Consider the following 18,625-nt stretch of genomic DNA (forward strand, 5'->3'; position numbering starts at 1 on the left):
TAAAGTGAACCTTGTCCATATAACCACAACATAAAACTTTTCCCTAACATGACAATGTAAAGTCGATATTGATAGAGTTCCAATGCCATTATTTACTTATTTAGTTTCATGCATGGTTCCAATGAGGCATCTCCATGACGGTGAATGTAAGATAGCACTGCAGGTGCCCTGCACAGGACCAGAAATACCAGGCACAAATGTACAGTCGGTATACATGATACCAGTGAAAACCAACACACTTGATCCACAGTTCACAGGACTTCCGGAGTACGATCACCTTCGCCAACAAAGAAAATTCCCAATCCATGTCTTACAAAGTGAAACGATGATAATAATGTTTCTATGCAACCGCATTCATTAAGCATTACAAGCTTGAACACCTCATTTACACTTGAATGCATTGCGATGTCATTCCTGTTTTCAGGACAACAGCAGCCTTGGTAATTATATTTTGTAAGGATTCGTGGAAACCTGTCACAGGTCCTCAAAGTTTGTAGCTAGTCTGGCTTGAACAAGACGAAAATGTTTACTATGCTGACATTTTCTGTCAGTTTTATTCAGTTCTAATTGTAGCAAATTGAAGCATTGAGAACTGGTTCAGAATTATAGCCCTCAAATGCTAGAAGTCAATGAGGACTACTGTCGTTGGATTTGTACTTGTCATCAGCACAATTTGCTAGACTTGGGCTAGTGTGAATTTCTAAGGCTGTAATGATGATCTTGTTGCTTCTTGCATATTGTCCCTTTTAGCATGTGTTAATAGTCATACACATAGTATCGATTAGCATCAGCATTACTAATGTCATCACCATACTGTATTCATGCACCATCATTTCTCATCAGGAAACAATGATGTACTTCTCTCAGATTCAAAATAGAATGTGTTAAACAACCATAGGAAAAATATACAGAGTAAATGAACAGTTTTCTTCTGACCACATACCCCCATAAATCCCACCCACCATTTTCATAACTATACTAGCTAGTTTGTAGGAAAACAGTACCCAGAAATATCAAATGAACAGATATGCATGAACACTTTGTCATGAGTAAAATCCCAGACGAAGTAGAAACATGATTTTTTTTTTATTGTTAGGCAAGTTGTTACTTGGTCATGTCTTGGTCATCAAAATGACTGAAGTATTTGTCCGGAAAGAACCACATATTTTGTTTTCATAGGTAAAAGTAAATTTCATTTTCAAATTTCCACAATGAACAAAATAGCACCAATGTTATTAATCTTCTTTACCCATCCCTATTGCCGCGTAAGGGTCACATGGTTCAAGATATTGAGAGCTCATCGTCCCAATGAGTGAAACACAGAGTGTGAACGCGATTTTGGTGCCATTGTGTCAATTATGGACTTTCTTAATCTTCACTTTGTAGTATTTTACCCATGGCTTCAAAACCTAATGTGAAAATTAACTCTCAAAGCCCAGGCCACAGTTGAATCAGGAAGCCAGTGTGTGGACTTACCTTGTGATGCCAGGAACCACGCCCCCTTCATCGCTGTACTGTGGCACTGGGTGTGTCAACATGGCAAGTGACAAGATGGATTAAACATCTGTTAAATTTGTTCCAATTCCTTCAGATGTGAAGTGTAAAATATATTTTCCAAAGAATAACAAACCAGCCCAGCAGGGCAAAACAAATCGATCTTATCACTTTCCACACTACAGATGAAACATATATATGGCACATTGTTATTTCTTCTATGTGAGAAACATACCAGACACAGATAGGGCTTTCCTAGTAACTGGTAATAAACATGTTGATACAAGACATTTTTAATGAACCTAATGCAAGTATCTAAATTATATATATACTTGCTATGGGACAAAAACTAAGGAACAATTCTTATTGTTCGTCCAACGTGATGATATATTTGTAGTTTTGTTATAGTGTTTCCTTGGATTACTAGTTGCATGGAAAACCCTATTTGGTTCCATACAGCTAAGTGTGATTTGACAAGGACTTCCACTGAGCAATACAAATAATATCAAAAGGCAAATGGATGCAAAATTTAGCAAACCAGTTCTATCTTTTTGCATAGATAGTTTGATAACACAAATTAACTGAAATATTGTGGACAGTACAGTTTTAAGTCATACTCAACTGTACGGACCAAACAAGACGCAGTTAGTAATATATAGGACGATCAAGAACAAAATGGATTCAATTCTCTTTGTACTTCTAGTCATTGACCATTTATTCTAAACTGCTTAGCAACAACAATGTAACCTTATTTCTTTTCAATTGGAATGTGTAAAATCTGATGATTCTCCATGGCATCAATTAATGAAGCAATTCATATTAAAGAAATTCAATGATTCATTAAGTATTTGCAAGTTACAGGAACAGATACTTTGTTCAATTCGGAGATAAACCTACTGTGTTTGAGGTAGACTAATTGTGGATTAGATACCTTTAATTTTAATTTGTAGACAAGTGCTTTCGCGCCAGCATAAGAAAGAAGTGTCACTGTTGTAGCCCAATCTTGTTAAAATCAGACCTTAGTTCTAGCTATCGCTAAACAAAGATCTGAGGACATCCCATTACGGGTCACGTCAGAACGACCTTATAGCCCCATGTTTAGGTTGACAGTATCAGAAGGGGCCTTGGAAAACTGACACAAGTCACACTACTGCATGGCTTGAATATATTCCATTTTGCATTTCTCAATTTGATAAATAACAGACGAGTTCAAGCAATAAAACACTCTTTACCAATATTTTTGTCTAGTGACAACGAAAAACGAATTTAATTCATGAAGGGATACAGTCCGATTCACTGAACATTCAAGGGAATCGTAATCAGCCCTAACGCTTAGAGTAACAAGCTTTGTTTTTATTTACGATATGTATACTAGACAAGATTATCGATTAAGTTTTACTATACAATTCCCAAGTTGATTTCAGCTTTTGTAAAATAAAGTTTAGTTCAGTCAAACAGTATTTATTAATGCATGTTTTTCTGTACTGAGCAGTTAGTGATATCAGGTCGACGGCTTGATTTTTCCAAGTAGCCAGTGGCGACTGAATAAAATATGGGTCACCAAGTAGAAATTTTAATCGCCGTGGCAACCAAATTAGTTTCAACATTAAGGCCTGCCCCTGCCCGATGTTTTACTGGTTTTACTGCCAACAGAACCACTTGAAGCAGCGGTAGAAACGAACAGTTTTAGTCAACTAGTCCTCATGATCATTACGTATAACTTATAACGCAAATTTCCACTAGTCCTTAGGATACCTCAAGTATTGGGCAGTTTGGCCAGGACTACAAGACTAATGCCAATTTCTAACACCATGAAAGTGTGAGTGAGTGAGTGAGTATGGTTTTACGCCGCAATATTCCAGCAATATCACGGCGGGGGAAATGGGCTTCACACATTGTACCAATGTCGGGAATAGAACCCGGGTCTTCAGCGTGACGAGCCAACGCTTAAACCACTAGGCTACCCGACCGCCCCTCACCATGAAAGAAGTATGGCTGATTACAACTGCTTCTGAGCTGAGGACAAGTCCGCATTGTTCCATGAGACTAATTTTTGTGACCGGTGATATTCATGTTTTTCGCGTGTTTCAACGTCAGCATGCGAAAGAACTGTTGTGGCTGGGACACAGTGCTTAGTGCATGTGATTTTCTTCATGGTGTGTTCTGAGCTTGTATGATTCAAAAGCATGTTAATTGTTTATCGGCATGGTTTTCGACATCATCACTGTTGTTAACTTGTTATTGTCCATGCTGATTCAATTCCGGCAGAAAACTTCCTTTTAAAAAGGGAGGTCAATGTCTAGAAGTTCAAGAGAAATGAACCCTTCCGTGTTGCAAATGAGTGTTTGGTTATTCCCTGATGTTGGGATGTCTCAATGTCTTTACAAATCATGTGAAAATGCTCGTCAACTGTTTCAGGTCATAACTGAAGATATCACAAGCATTAGAAATAACCAAACACTGTGAGATTAAGGAGAAGTGCTGGTCATCCTGGCAGTTTTACTCAGTAACCATGGCAACTGTATTGATAAATTGCCCGGGAAGTGGAGTTACAGTTATACTATAGTGGACAGTCAAGCTGTGTTGTGTCAAAGTGAAAGAGGGTATAGCTTCCCTAAACTATTCGCCCTTCCAGCACTTTGAGTTTCATACTTTCTAACACATATTTTCATAACTTAATACTCTACCATTTACAGTTGAGCCTACAATCCCAAACCTGGCTCTCAACATAATTTTCAGGATATTTTAGTCTTAGTATTCGGACTATGATTTGCTGACTCTACAAGACCAAACAGAATTTTACTCAAAAAGGACCTCGCTAAACTAACAGAGACAGAGTCGAGGTCGAGTCCGCAAACCCCTTGTAATTTTAACTGGCCATGGGCCAGCAGTAAAATCGACCCCTGCAGTGTTTGAAATAAGTTTAAGACCCAACATTCAGGTAGGAGATCCAAACTGTCGCCTGCCCATCTTGAAAGTTACCTGACCCCATTCAGACATTTGAAATATTTAAAAATCGCAAAAAAAAATTGAGACAAATCGCATCTATTGCGTCTCGATTCAGTTGAAATAATGCAGACAATGATTGAGAATCTACAAGGAATCATAATAAAACTGAATATGGAGTAGTCTTAAAATTATCTGACTGAGTCAGGCAGGTGGAGGAAAATTTCACAGAAAAGTTACCAGCCACGGGCAGGTAGTTATTTTGGACATGGTGTACACAAGGCCTGGGGAACCTGTTTCAATTATGTTATCTTGCAAGCTTGACACAGAGGCAGTTTGATGGATATACAACCAACACTTGTTGGGGTAGACATAATTCTGGGCTTCTATGGTGGTGTTTGAAGTGGGGATTGGGGGTCCTGTGGTCTCTGAGGTCTGATCCTGCAGTAATTTAATCTTAGGAACCCCTTAATGTTTTGCAATTAATATTAGGGTTATGACAAGGACCCCTTAAACCATCAAGCCTAATTTCGAACAATGTATGGTCGTGTTTTAATTAATCCTGTAGTCAGAGCTCCAGATAAGCTGCGTATCTGCGTGAAATACGCATCAGAAATGCAGAATACGCAGTAAAATATAATCAAAGCGTATCAAATACGCAACAAACATTACAGATACGCTACAAAAATAAAACTTGTGCGTATCATCAAAATATTGTGAAGTAACCCTGCGTATTCGATTAGCAAATCAGCAACTTATTGTGAAATTATATACGGGCATTCCGTCAACCTTGCCAAACTCCACGATGACAGTTACATCATGATCATTTGCCATCACACTTTCTTGTGGAAGTATCATGGTATTTTTGAGTCCTATAAAGCTCTCGAACCCACACGACACCAGTTTGCAGGGACTAGATGAACAGTGTTTTTAAATATTTAACTTAAATACCCACATGTGTAAAAACTAGTGGGTAACAGAAATTTGAATACGCAGATAGAATTACTGATACCCAATGATTTTAAAATGCATGGGTAAAATACCCACAACACCAAAAGCTTATCTGGAGCTCTGTGTAGTACAACATTCGTGATCACCTACAGATTTTTAACATGCTTAGAAAGTGGTGCCTTGACCATACGTATTTTTAGGCTGGTGGAACTAACTGTAGTCTTACTGTTTCTATTTTCAAGCTTTCTGAACTATTCCCCAAATATCTGATTCACAATATTTTCATAATTCTGGCTTATATAGTGAATTTCATGAGATATCATTATAGATAACAGAAAACAAAAAACTGAAGTTTAAATTGGTTTCAGGGCGGATTGTTTGAATCACTTGTTCCCTGTTGGGCCCACTATTGTTATCGTCGGAACAAGTTTCACTGAGTTTTGTTCTATCAGGACGACCATCACTTCTTGAACAGCAGAACAAACTAGATAATTACCGTCATTGCTGTAATCTGCTTCGTTATCGTCGCCGTAGTCATTGTCGTCTTGAAACACTAAATAGTCATCTGCACTTTGGTCACCATGACGAACTTGACTAGTACTGGGTCCGGCGTAATCTGGCACATGTGGAACATTTTGATGGAAGGACGATGATGAAGAACCAGGTGATTGAGAATGTGATGATTGTGGATGAGAAAGTCGATCTAGAGCTGCTTGGGACGTTTGCGTATGAGGTACATCTGATGAATAATCTATTTGCATGTATGGAGTCTCTGTCTTTGGCACAACACCATCGGGTTCAGGATCCGGTTCTATTTCTATTAAATCTGGATCTTCTGGTTCTTGTTTCACATTAACAGAAGTGTCATTTTGAGATTTTGAATGGGTATTGTTGGACGGAGAAGACGTGGATTGAGCATGTGGAATGCGACGGGCTGGTGAACGAATTGGTGTACTTTCTAAATATTCAGTCCGACTACTTTTCGATGCAGGTTGAGTTGATGAGGTGTTATCGTGCAAGCGCTTGGTTGAAACTGTGACCGACGTTGACATCTGCCCGTAACTTACAACTTCACTTTCTTGTGGTATTAATGAACGGTCTACGTCAAATACTGAAAGTCTTAAAGTTTTGCATTCGCTCTTTGATATCATGCTCGCATTTGACGAAACGCCATCAACTGTAAACGTCAGCTTGTTTGCATGCAACGCAACTTGAATGTTGGCATCTTGTGTCGTGCCATAGGAGTTCACCGATGCCGGAAATTCAAGATTCGACTTCGGTCCTTTTTGTAACGATGAAAATACAGTGCACAAGTCTATTGGAATGGTGAACTGAAGCGTTTCGATGAACATGATTGTAGATTCCCTTTTCGATTTGATCCTTTGCTTGAAACTGTTAAATCGTCACTGCAGAATGGGGGAAATGATGTTTCCTCGATCAGTTTTGTTTCTCGACGTCTTGCCCCTTTGTACTTGCTTCGCGCATTCGGAATTTCGAACACATGGCAGGTGCGCGCTTCGTTAATCCCTCTTCAAGGGCGTCTGATCACAAAATCATCCCCACAGTTTCTTCTTATGGTGTATTAAGAATCAAATGATCACCCTGCAGTATGAATAATACATGGACAGTCGTATTTCAGTTGTTTTTCTTGAAATACTCTGCAGGTCCACCACCTCTTCTTGGCTTCCTCGTTCGTTTTTCCGGTACTTTCGAAACTACTTTCCTACAGACTAACTTCAATGTAAGTTTTCGTAATAAGGACTTCTGTTGAAATTACAACTGCAAAAACACATCTCATTGCGTGCATTACATTGACGCAAGTGAATGGGTATGAGGAAGTTAATTGTTTGTAATTTTACTTAATTATAATGCTACTATCACATTTTGGGTTTGTATATACATTTGTGTGTGTGTGTGTGTGTGTGTGTGTGTGTGTGTGTGTGTGTTTGTGAAAGTGTCTATATATAACATGTCAGTGTATATGTCAGACATATTATAAACACTTGTACACATTGAAAAAGCAAATGCTTACATTTTATTTTTAATGACACTGCGAGTCCGCTCCTCGGAAAATTTGCAGTTTTATGTAACCATAAAATTAGTAGATCTTAACACACTAATGATATATGTTTAAGCACATGGCTGCGACTGCTGCTCTACCCTGACAAACATCTCTGAGTAGGTTCGACAGATGACAGAATTCTAAAATCTAAAGGTAATTTATATGTGGGTAATTATTGATATTACATAACATCATACTGAGAACTTAATAATCTTTCAGGCGTCGAAAAACTTTTTTTTAATAGTCAATTGCGTTTTGTTTGGTCGTCCTTCAAATAGATTCTTTTGTTCTAATCTCTGCTTTAAACATAACAAATTAGTGACATTTTGCAGAAACTGTTAATGAAGTGTGACATATTCGTAAATACGTGTGTTTGAGACTTTATGTACATATATTAACAACATTTCGGGAAAATCTACATTTTGGCTTTGTCATGCACTACCAAACCGACCCGTGAAGATCCGGGGTAGAATAGGTCTTCAGCAACCCATGCTTGCTGTAAAAGGCGACCCATGCTTGTCGTAAGAGGCGACTAACGGGATCGGGTGGTCAGGCTTGCTGACTTGGTTAATGCATGTTATCGTATCCCAATTGCGTGGATCGATGCTCATGATGTCAATCCCTGGATTGTCTGGTCCAGATTCGATTATTTACAGACCGCCGTCATATAGCTGAAATATTGCTGAGTGCGGCGTCAAACAACAAACAAACACTACCAAATCGGGGCGAACCGGGATTCGAACCCACAATCATAGGTTTCTGGCGTGCCCAAGGGACGCAACTCTGCACAGCGAATCAAGGCGCCTGATCTAGTCAACTCAACGGCAATTAGAAATACAAATTCACTTACACACCAGATCTAATGATTATTCACAACATACTGAATACATGAATCGCAGTTATATCTGACAACTGAACAGGATAAAGGCAAATCCCGTTCGTATTTTACTGTACTATCCACACATTTTAATAACACGAATGAAAATATTCAATTTAAAATTAATGTCGATGAAGGATATTATTACTTCACTCTTCGGGTCAAAGTATACAGATAAATGATTCCCAAGATCGAAGCCAAAGAACACATAAATATTTTCTTTAAAACAAATCCCTTGCATGTCACTAGACAGTTGACTGTCAAACAAGCTACATACGTTGTCGTCAGACTCATATAGATCACACAGGCATAGAAGTAACAGTTTCCCCCTCTTTGATTTAAAACAAAACAAGTGTCGATCATGTATTATTGGACAATTCGGCGAACTGTCACAAAAAATGTCTACGCACAGATACTGGACCATCTTCAGGATGCAAGGGGGCGGTCGGGTAGCCTAGTGGTTAAAGCGATCGCTCGTCACGCAGAAGACCCGGGTTCGATTCCCGACATGGGAACAATGTGTGAAGCCCATTTCTGGTGTCCCCCGCCGTGATATTGCTGGAATATTGCTAAAAGCGGCGTAAAACCATACTCACTCACTCACTGACTCACTCATGTTGGCTATCAAGTATATGTTTCCAGCAGCATCTGCCCGAGGCAAGGGAGTTAACTGACGATAGAAGTCCAGTTTCCACTTCGTCAGTTAACTCCCTTGCCTCGGGCAGATGCTGCTGGAAACATATACTGGATAGCCAACATGAGTGAGTGAGTGAGTGAGTGAGTATGGTTTTACGCCGCTTTTAGCAATATTCCAGCAATATCACGGCGGGGGACACCAGAAATGGGCTTCACACATTTTACCCATGTCGGGAATCGAACCCGGGTCTTCGGCGTGACGAGCGAACGCTTTAACCACTAGGCTACCCGACCGCCCCTAGCCAACATGAGGCTCAAGACAGTACTGATTCCATTCGCGGAAATAATGAAGGCAAGGAAATAGAACAGGGTGCCGTTGCACCAAAGCGATCTTAGCACTGAAGTGTTCGTGACTCCCGTACCTCAACATAGTTGGTTGGTTTGTTGTTTTACGCCGCACTCAGCAATATTCCAGCTATATGACGGCGGTCTCTAAATAATCGAGTCTGGACAAGACAATCCAGTAATTGACATCATGAGCATCGAACCACGCAATTGGGTTCGATGACATGCATCAACCAAGTCAGCGAGTCTGACCACCCGATCCCGTTAGTCGCCTCTTACGACAAGCATATATAGTCGCCTTTTGCGGCATGGGTTGCTGAAGACCTATTCTACCCCGGATGTTCACGGGTACCTCAACATAAACTTACGACAGTCGTAGCGCTAGAGTGTTTTACGCAACGGCACCTACACACTTCAGAAGTTCTCAATCACTTTGTGAATGTTAAACTTACTCTTGGTACAGTATTATTTTGAATCAACGCGCATCAATTCATACTGTTGTTTGTTCTACAACTTGGGGAATTGCACGTTAGTGAAACGTTAATGTTTAATATCCATGGACTCGTGTATCTGGCTTCAGATGCTTAGAGGGGCGGTCGGGTAGCCTAGTGGTTAAAGCGTTCGCTCGTCACGCCGAAGACCCGGGTTCGATTCCCGACATGGGTACATTGTGTGAAGCCCATTTCTGGTGTCCCCCGCCGTGATATTGCTGGAATATTGCTAAAAGCGGCGTAAAACCATACTCACTCACTCACTCAGATGCTCAGACACATGGCTCCCGGCTTTTACATTTGAAAAGTCCCGTGAAGATTCCGGGTTAGAACTGGTCTTCGGCAACCCATGCTTGTCATAAGAGGCGACTTACGGGATCGGGTGGTCAGGCTCGCTGACTTGGTTGATGCATGTCATCGTATCCTTATTGCGTAGATCGATGCTCATGAACCAACCATTGGATTGTCTGGTCCAGATTCGATTATTTATAGACCGCTGTCATATAGCTGGAATATTGCTGAGTGTGGCGTTATCGAAGAGAGTGGTCAGTAATCCGTCGATGTTCTGAAAGAGTCCCACCTTAAAACAGGTTCACAGCAAGAGGCTACGCAGAGAGGCCCTATTCCAAACTCAATCATCGGGCTTCCTTATCACAAATCTGTTCCTGCACCACAATTCCGATTGCCCTGCGTTGAGGGACACAACGGTGTTGGGATATAGGAATTACATATACTTGTAACAAATGTTATATTTGGGATGACACTTTCTTTGTAAAGTACAGGAAAAAAGAACGAGATTCTGTACTTTACAAAGAAAGTGTTATCCCAAATATAACATTTGTTACATTTGACCACTTTCGAAAAGGTATTGCGTGTTTATACGTATACTTGCTTTGGGAAAAATGTTTATCTCGTGTGTACTCGTTTTAAAGTTTGTAAAACTTATTTCACGGTGCCTTTGAATTCCGATTTACTGGGAATACATCGTGTTTAACCTTCATGTAGCCAAGTTATCTTATGTTCAAACAAAATGTTCTTGCTGCCCTGTGAACGGGCTTGTGTGAACGCCATACACCTGAGACCCTATCGCCGCATACACTGACAACAGCGAGTAGATGAAATTAATTTTAATGCCATGCAAACTTAATTAATTCATACATAATCTTCCCAAAACACAAATACAATGATGTCCAGTCTAACTAAAAATGTAAACATAGTTAATGTCTGATACTAATACAGCGTCATTGGGTTTCACTATGTGTAATATTCTTCAGGCATTCGTGACCAACTCGTGTTTTCCGTAATAAATCTTCTTGCAGGTTACGGAAAGAGGCGAGTTGTGACGAATGATTATTCAGGGCTTCGTACATTCTGGTGGAATTCACAGACGACAATGAGGTTGCCGTGGTTCCAAGTAGTTGGTTTGTAGTTGGCTCGTCCATGATGGATGGTGTAGATGGCCCAAATGGAATCTACAAAAGTGTTACTAGAGCAGTGAAAACGTCCCACGAACCAGATGTTACGTTTCTGTCTGGATTTTTATATTAAAACCACTGTTTGAATGTAAAACACTTGTATATTAAAAGGATGTGGTTACACAACATTCAATAGATTTTCAGCTTAGCGATTTGTTTATGAAATGAAAATAATGTCCATATACACTAGTCGTTATCAAATAGTCGTTATGGTAGAACTGGAAGAATGAATTAAATGTATTCGATTCAAAAAGGCGGAATGTACTCGGGCAAGTCAGCATAGTCCAACCAAATTGAATTCAAGTCGTTTAAACACAACCTCGATTATCTGATAACTCCTGACTTGTGATGCATACTGTTGTTAATCGTTTCCTTAATTACCCAATAAATAGAGAATAACACCCGAGTGTCTTTTGATATCAAATATATCAACACGAGTTGATAAAAGTGGAAAAATTCCGAGGCTTACCAAGGATTTTTGCCACTTTTATCCACGAGTGTTTATATATTTGATATCAATAGACACGAGGGTGAGATTTTATTTATCATCCAACATCATTCTTCCAACTTTTTCAATTTGTAGACAGTAATTAGCAGTGTCTTCAGTGTAAAAAGTACTGCTAACAGTTTCAGTAGCAGAGCCATTAGTGATGTCATTTGGTTGTGACGTCACGGTAACCAGTGATGTCACAATGGTCTGCAAAGCATTGTGATGTAATTTAATTGCAGCGATCTCATCCAAGCGATATCTCCTGTGGGAGCCAGTTTTGGATGATAAAAACACGATTAGCATGGTAGCCATCTTATTGTGTTGTTAAATAAAGAAGTTGTTTGTGATTACATTTCTATGTGTTCTTTGAAGACCGAAATGTTGAAAAAAATAATAGAAACATAGTGTAGTGTCGTAAGAAATGCTGTGATTTGTTATTTCAGACATGGCTTAGTGCTCCCAAACATCGGATCCTATGTTCGGTCGCTTGCCTTTTGAAAGACGAAAAAGACACATCGTTACCAAACTATCGATATATCAACAATGTCAACAGAGGTATTTTCGTCATGGGAGTAATATAGTTGGTTTTGTGGAAGATAGTACAACATTAAACAGGAAATAATCAACATCAACTGCTTCGCGCATGCTCTGTTATGTAGCGCGTGCTTGCTCCCGCTTCTCGAGAAAGAGTACTGTGGACAAGAGTTACCGATAGAAAATGATGTAGATTTGGTCTACATATGATGTCCAATACATCCTGTGAAGCGCATTTTATGGAAAAAGGATTTCCCATGCGACCCTAGCCAGCATACGGTCGATCCAGTGAGATGCCTTCGTGAGTTTGATCGTTAATTTTGATAACATCTTTTCACAAAACGAAGCCGATCATTTCCAAGTGTGGACTGGTGACCTAGAGAGTGAAACAAGAACGTTTTCTCCACCAAAACTTAATCAATCCAGCAAAATGTTTATCGAAACACTTGAGTTCACGATACCTATGGACTTGTATGATGTGTTTTCCACTTTGAAAGACGGACCAAAGGAAAACCTTGAATTTCCAGCGTCTGTGAATTCCTACGGCACAACTCAAGATGCCAACATTCAAGTGACTCTACGGTCTAACAAGTTGACTTTTGTTGTGGATGGTGTCTCATCAAACGCAAGTATGATTTCTAAAAGTGAGTGTAAAACGCTGAAACTTGCAGTATTCGATGTGGATCGGACATTAATAGCTCAAGAAAATGCGCCGATGATGATGACGCAAATGGCATTACCATCATTTTCACCTCGAACCAAAAGGTCGCACGAGTTTTCAGTTTCAGATCATTCTAATGTAAAATTTAGTCGGACTTCCTATTCCGAATCCACACCACCACGAAGTCAACCCCGCAACATTCCACATGCTCAAACCACACCACGTCCGTCCAACACTCCAAAATCAAGAAATGACCCCCCAGTGAATGTGAAACAAGAACCAGAAGATCCAGATTTAATAGAAATAGAACCGGATCCAGAACTTGACGACATTGTGCCAAAGAAAGAGACTCCATACATGCAAATAGATTATTCCTCAGATGTACCTCATACGCAAACGTCCCAAGCAGCTTTAGATCGACTCTCTCATCTACAATCATCCCATTCTCAATCACCCGGTTCTTCATCATCGTCCTTCCATCAAAACGTTCCACATGTGCCAGATTACGCCGAACCCAGTACTAGTCAAGTTCATCATGGTGACCAAAGTGCAGATGACTATTTAGTGTTCCAAGACGACAATGACTACGGCGACGATAACGGAGCAGATTATAGCAATGACGGTAATTATCAAGTTTTGTTTCTTCTTTGGAGAATTGCTGGTCACACCAAATCAGAATCCCTGGAATCAATTGGCAAGTGAAAGTTACAAGTTCCTCTGCATCAGTTATGTTTGTCTTCATCTTAAGATAGCCGATTCAGAACAGACACTTCTTCAAATTGACATAAGGGCACGGGTGGCCCAGGCGTCTAAGGTGCCGCAATTCGCTGTGCAGAGTTGCGTCCCTTGGGCACGTCAGAAACCTATGACTGTGGGTACGAATCCCGGTTCACCCCGATTATGTTTCTAGTTTTGTCAGCACCATACCTGTGCTCGTGGGTTTCACCGAAGTGGTAAACGTCTGAGACCTGCATCACTTGGGGCTTTCCTCCCACATTAAGCTGACACGCCGCGATATAACTGTAATACTGTTAAAAGCGGCGTTAAACCCACCTCACTCACTCACTCAAATTGACGTATGAAAATGTACCCAACAGATCTGGGTATTATAAGCCAATCGGAAGTATTAAATCTCAATGAGACTTGATCTCATGCCTCCATCAGTGTACAATATGTACAATGGTGTATGAAAAACCAATTTGTTACGTGGGGATTCCAGGTTAGAATATGTCCCCAGTAATGTATGTGACGACTCAGTCGGTGGTAAGGCTCTGTTGGTAGTTGCGTGTCATTGTATCCGACCTGGCTCACTGCTCATTATATCACTCACTGGTTTGTCAGGTTCAGACTTGAACACAGCGGCCATCACAGAGTTGGAATATTGCAGAGCTCTGCGTTAAATAGCAGCCTAATTTGTGATAGAGTTTTAGCTGTAAGTGCAGTTGTTTTATAATGTTGTTTCCCTGTCATTCATGGATATAATTTTCACCTTGAACCAACACTTATTTTGAGCAAATGTTCACCTCATGATCACCTTCGAGTTTGTGAGCAACATAAACAATTTTTATAGGGACCCTTTTCTATATCTCGGAATTGAGTGTGGTAGAAAAGACCGCAATTTTCATGACATTATGCACCAACCAGGGCATAGACAGGAGATGGTTTAGGATGATATTCTTGAGTTGGTTTGCTACACCACTCTGTGAATAGCCCAACTTGCCCTATGTATTCTAGAGATAAGACACAGAATGAAACACTCCCCCTGTTGGTTCACACCAAAACTATTTGATGCCTTGGAAATATTAATTCTTGAGAATTTTTGGTTAGGTTTTTGATACAAGGTACAGAAAAGTGACATTTGTTGGGCTGCTCAGAATCGAATAATTAAGTTATATCTTCATTCTTTTCACACAATTGGATGGGTTCTAGATGTTGCTGAAAGTTCTCTGATGGGGTCCCGATGTCCTTGATGTTTGCTGTCATTGTGGTCGAATCCATGGACCTCAACATGACTTTTAACATAGGTGGTGGTGAAATGGAGTTTAGGAAAATTAAACTTTAAACATTTGAACTAAGTAAGGATTTTTCCCAATTTGCCTGGCAAGGGCACATTGTTTGGAACCCTACAAAAATCACTGTTAGAGTTGTCTCCCTTAGGCCCGTGATAGCCAAGAGTGTAATCAAAGTATAGGATGGTTGACTTGCATTAGCAAACTGCTTTTGCCCATTTCAAGATCTTATATTAGCATCCTGTTAGGAGATGTTAGATCTACTCATCCACACACAGGTTATTTGCACTGAATTAGCGTGAATTAGCATAATATTTGAAAGATTTTGTTTTTAATTTTTTTACACAGCATATGTCTGTCATTTGAGATGAAAATAGTGACTTAATTATTAACATAAACATTGTTTCAGTGGTATAGCAACGAGAGTTTCAAATATATTTATGGCACCTCTAATCACTGCGACTGAATCAACCCCTGGATCCAAAATAGACACTGTCTGGTGGTGTAACCATGGTAACCATCATTATTCCACAATATCACTATCAAGGTTAGAACTAGACTCAAAAGCTTGACTAGCGAAGTGATACAAAAGAAAAGTCTGTGCATATTATACACGAATAAATAAGTCTTGTGTACATTGATCAATCGGAAGAGGTGCTAATTGGGATTGTTCACTAGCCAATATATTAGCAAATATCACCGTGAGTGCTTATTACGTCGAATACGGTATTAACATTCCTCAATTTTAACGATGCTTAGAACCGGTGTTTAGAAATAAATAATTTTGCCAGACTGCCATCAGGACCCACAGACTTCGGAAGCTGCATGCCCTCATGTTCAGACTCTCATTTTCAAAAGGGGCGGTCGGGGGTAGCCTAGTGGTTAAAACGTTCGCTTGTCATGCGGAAGACCTGGGTTCGAATCCCCACATGGGTACAATGTGTGAAGCCCATTTCGGGTGCCCCCGTCATGATATTGCTGGAATATTGCTAAAAGCGGCGTAAAACCATACACACTCGCTCACTCATTTTTAAAACTGCAACTTTTTGTGACAAATAAATTCACAAGTAAATTCACTGCGCTATGGCCCCAAACAAATTTGGAAGTACAGGCCCAACATGAGATCTACCAGCCACGGGCCTACGGGCAAGCGCTTCTTTCAACCTTTGGTTAGGACATAAGAGGTTACACTTGACAAGGCATTTATATCCTGATGCTGTTGGAAAAGATCCACTTTAGACCTGTGCCATCTTGAAATGGTGTGACCAGCGATTCATTGTTTTGTTCAGTGTTTGATTAGTGTCATTGGTTGAGAAAAAACTGCTTTACAACAGATTCCTTGATCTTATCACTTATGCTTCTGTCTCTTGTGAAAGACAAGACGACTGAGTTCTGAGATAATTTTAGAAGTTTGTATGCAAGACAGTTGTGATTAAACTGATGCACTTTTAAAAAACATTTCTCAGCAAAGAGTGAAAATAATCCAACACTGTAACAAAATCATTTTCCTTTATTCCATTTTGATTACAGATCGGGCTCCATCAATCAGGGATGTTAATTTAGTAATATTCAACGACCGGTTTTGTTATAACCTTGTTCAGTTTAGCGTTCACAATCTCCTTCCTTCCGGTCTTCAAAATAGATCTGGGTCTATGAAATATACTGTTTTATCGGCCGTTGAACTTATTTCAAATCTAGCAACTCCCACGTTTGATCTAGACCAGTCTTTTAATAACCTGATGTCGTCATCGAATAGAGACAGTGTCTCACAAGACACCTGGCCATAGTCTTGTCAATGACGCAGACAGAAAACACCTTTGTGGGTCACACTTGCTTAGCAATGGTAGGAAATTGTTTTAGCTCTGAAAAGGACACGCCTGAAGAATGTCTTTAGGACAAGAAAGTTTGGGCTCTGATATCATTTAGAATGATATCCGAAGCTTGGATCTTGTAAAAGTTTATTTAGTCGAGCTGTCTAGTACGCTCAGGTAAAGTCAATGTATTAAAACTGAAATATAGCCGAAGTAATGCCAAGAGATGGTCCAGAAACCCAGAAGTTTTGATGTCTACTAAGTATGAAACAAAGTTTTGGAAAGTAGCTTCAGTTATTTTAAACATCGTTAGGAGTCACGACGGCTCTGTAGCCAAATTAAGGATGCCAATTAAAAAACGGAATGATTGCAGAAGGCTTTTGTGAGAGAATTCTAGTATCAAGTTTTTGGCTGCTTTTTCAGCAATTTCTTTAAGAAACTGTCAGGTGAATATTTTAGTTTGTTATGTTCGCTGGCCGACGAAGGAGTTTTTCATGTTTAAGTTCCTACTTCAGAGCACATCCCTGATTGATGGAGGCCTCCGTCTGATGTATTGTAATGATAGGTTGGAGCTCACTGTGTGGTACAGAAGTGTCCTGGCTTATCTAGGCTTCATCTTGTTTTGTTTTAACATCGGCTGCAACTTATTATACTGGGGACCCATGAAGATTCCGGGGTAGAATAGGTCTTCAGCAACCCATGCTTGCCGTAAAAGGCGACTATGCTTGTCGTAAAAGGCGACTAACGGGATCGGGTGGTCAGGTTCACTGACTTGGTTGATACATGTCATCGATCCCAGTTGCGTGGATTGATGCTCATGATATTAATCACTGGATTGTCTGGCCCAGAGTCAATTATTTTACAGACCGCCGTCATATAGCTGTAATATTGCTGAGTGCGGCGTTAAACAACAAACAAACACAAACAAATATTGTACTGGGAGGTCTGACTCGGTGTCTCCAGATGGACAGCGTCATCGTTCCCCTAATTCATATTTATAATATCCATCACTGGACTGTCTGGTCCAGACTTCATTATTAACAAGCCACCTCAGTTGGTGTTGCCGAGTACAACATTAAACAAGAATACCATAATACCAGCCTAGTTCGGCAAGGGTGGAAACTGGACGTTTATAGTCAGTTAACTCACTTGCCTCGGGAAGATGCAAATATTCAAACATATTCAAAGATTGACCTGGGTCTATTTTCATAATTTATATTCCATCCCCAGTTCAGTCTAGGAAACCTACCCCAGGGATCAGTACCTCACACACTGAGCTCACACCTGATGCATAACTCACTGGTATTGATCCTTTGTTGTATGGAACTATGTGGTTTAATTCTAGTTAGACTATTTAGACATGTTGGATAGGGATGCACGTACCACTGGACCAAAATAGTCATGTTGTGGATTTATCTTGGCTTATAGGGCCGTCCCAACCATTACATGGCAGTATTTAGTTTTTTGGGTCTGATTGAAGGGAAACATGGAATTAAACAACGGTCATTGCATAACACGTTACATATTATATAGAAAATGTTGAGTGGTTTTACAAGTTTTTACATGAAGTTATATGTTGTTATATATATGAGAATGTTTGGAATCGTTTGATATTAGTCAAACACATTATGAACAAGCGACAAGATGAATTTATTGAACCCCATCATTTTATGAAATCTAGAAGCTCATTTGCATACATTAACATACATTGTTAAAATTTGCTGGTTTGAATTTGAAAAAAAGACCATGACAAATCATTGCTATCGGTAACCTTATTCTGAATTTTTCTGAGAATCATTGTGGTGGCGATTTTGCCGAAATTCCATCTTGTCACTTGCCATGT

General features: G+C 39.9%; 2 protein-coding genes across 51 annotated transcripts in view; one reads left to right on the top strand and one right to left on the bottom strand.

Annotated features, from left to right (window-relative positions):
* Positions 1–7,103, bottom strand: part of LOC124129300 (zinc finger protein 8-like) — a 92,935-nt gene extending 85,832 nt beyond the window's left edge. For all 29 annotated transcript variants that reach the window (XM_046492833.2, XM_046492875.2, XM_046492880.2 and 26 more), the window contains exon 1: positions 5,888–7,103. In XM_046492833.2, coding sequence (XP_046348789.1) covers positions 5,888–6,743 — 856 coding nt within the window. In that variant the 5' untranslated portion in view covers positions 6,744–7,103. The remainder of the gene's footprint in view (positions 1–5,887) is intronic.
* Positions 7,104–12,413: 5,310 nt separating this feature from the next.
* LOC124129513 (hydrogen peroxide stress regulator 1-like) overlaps positions 12,414–18,625 on the top strand; it is a 68,732-nt gene continuing 62,520 nt past the window's right edge. For all 22 annotated transcript variants that reach the window (XR_006860405.2, XR_006860410.2, XM_046493021.2 and 19 more), the window contains exon 1: positions 12,414–13,584. Coding sequence is in view for 20 of the 22 variants with exons in the window: in XM_046493021.2 (XP_046348977.2) it covers positions 12,732–13,584 (853 nt within the window). In the remaining 2 variants the exon portion in view is untranslated. The remainder of the gene's footprint in view (positions 13,585–18,625) is intronic.

Source organism: Haliotis rufescens, unplaced genomic scaffold (genome assembly GCF_023055435.1).
Source record: "Haliotis rufescens isolate VD_foot unplaced genomic scaffold, xgHalRufe1.0.p SCAF_9, whole genome shotgun sequence".
Lineage (NCBI taxonomy): Eukaryota > Metazoa > Mollusca > Gastropoda > Lepetellida > Haliotidae > Haliotis > Haliotis rufescens.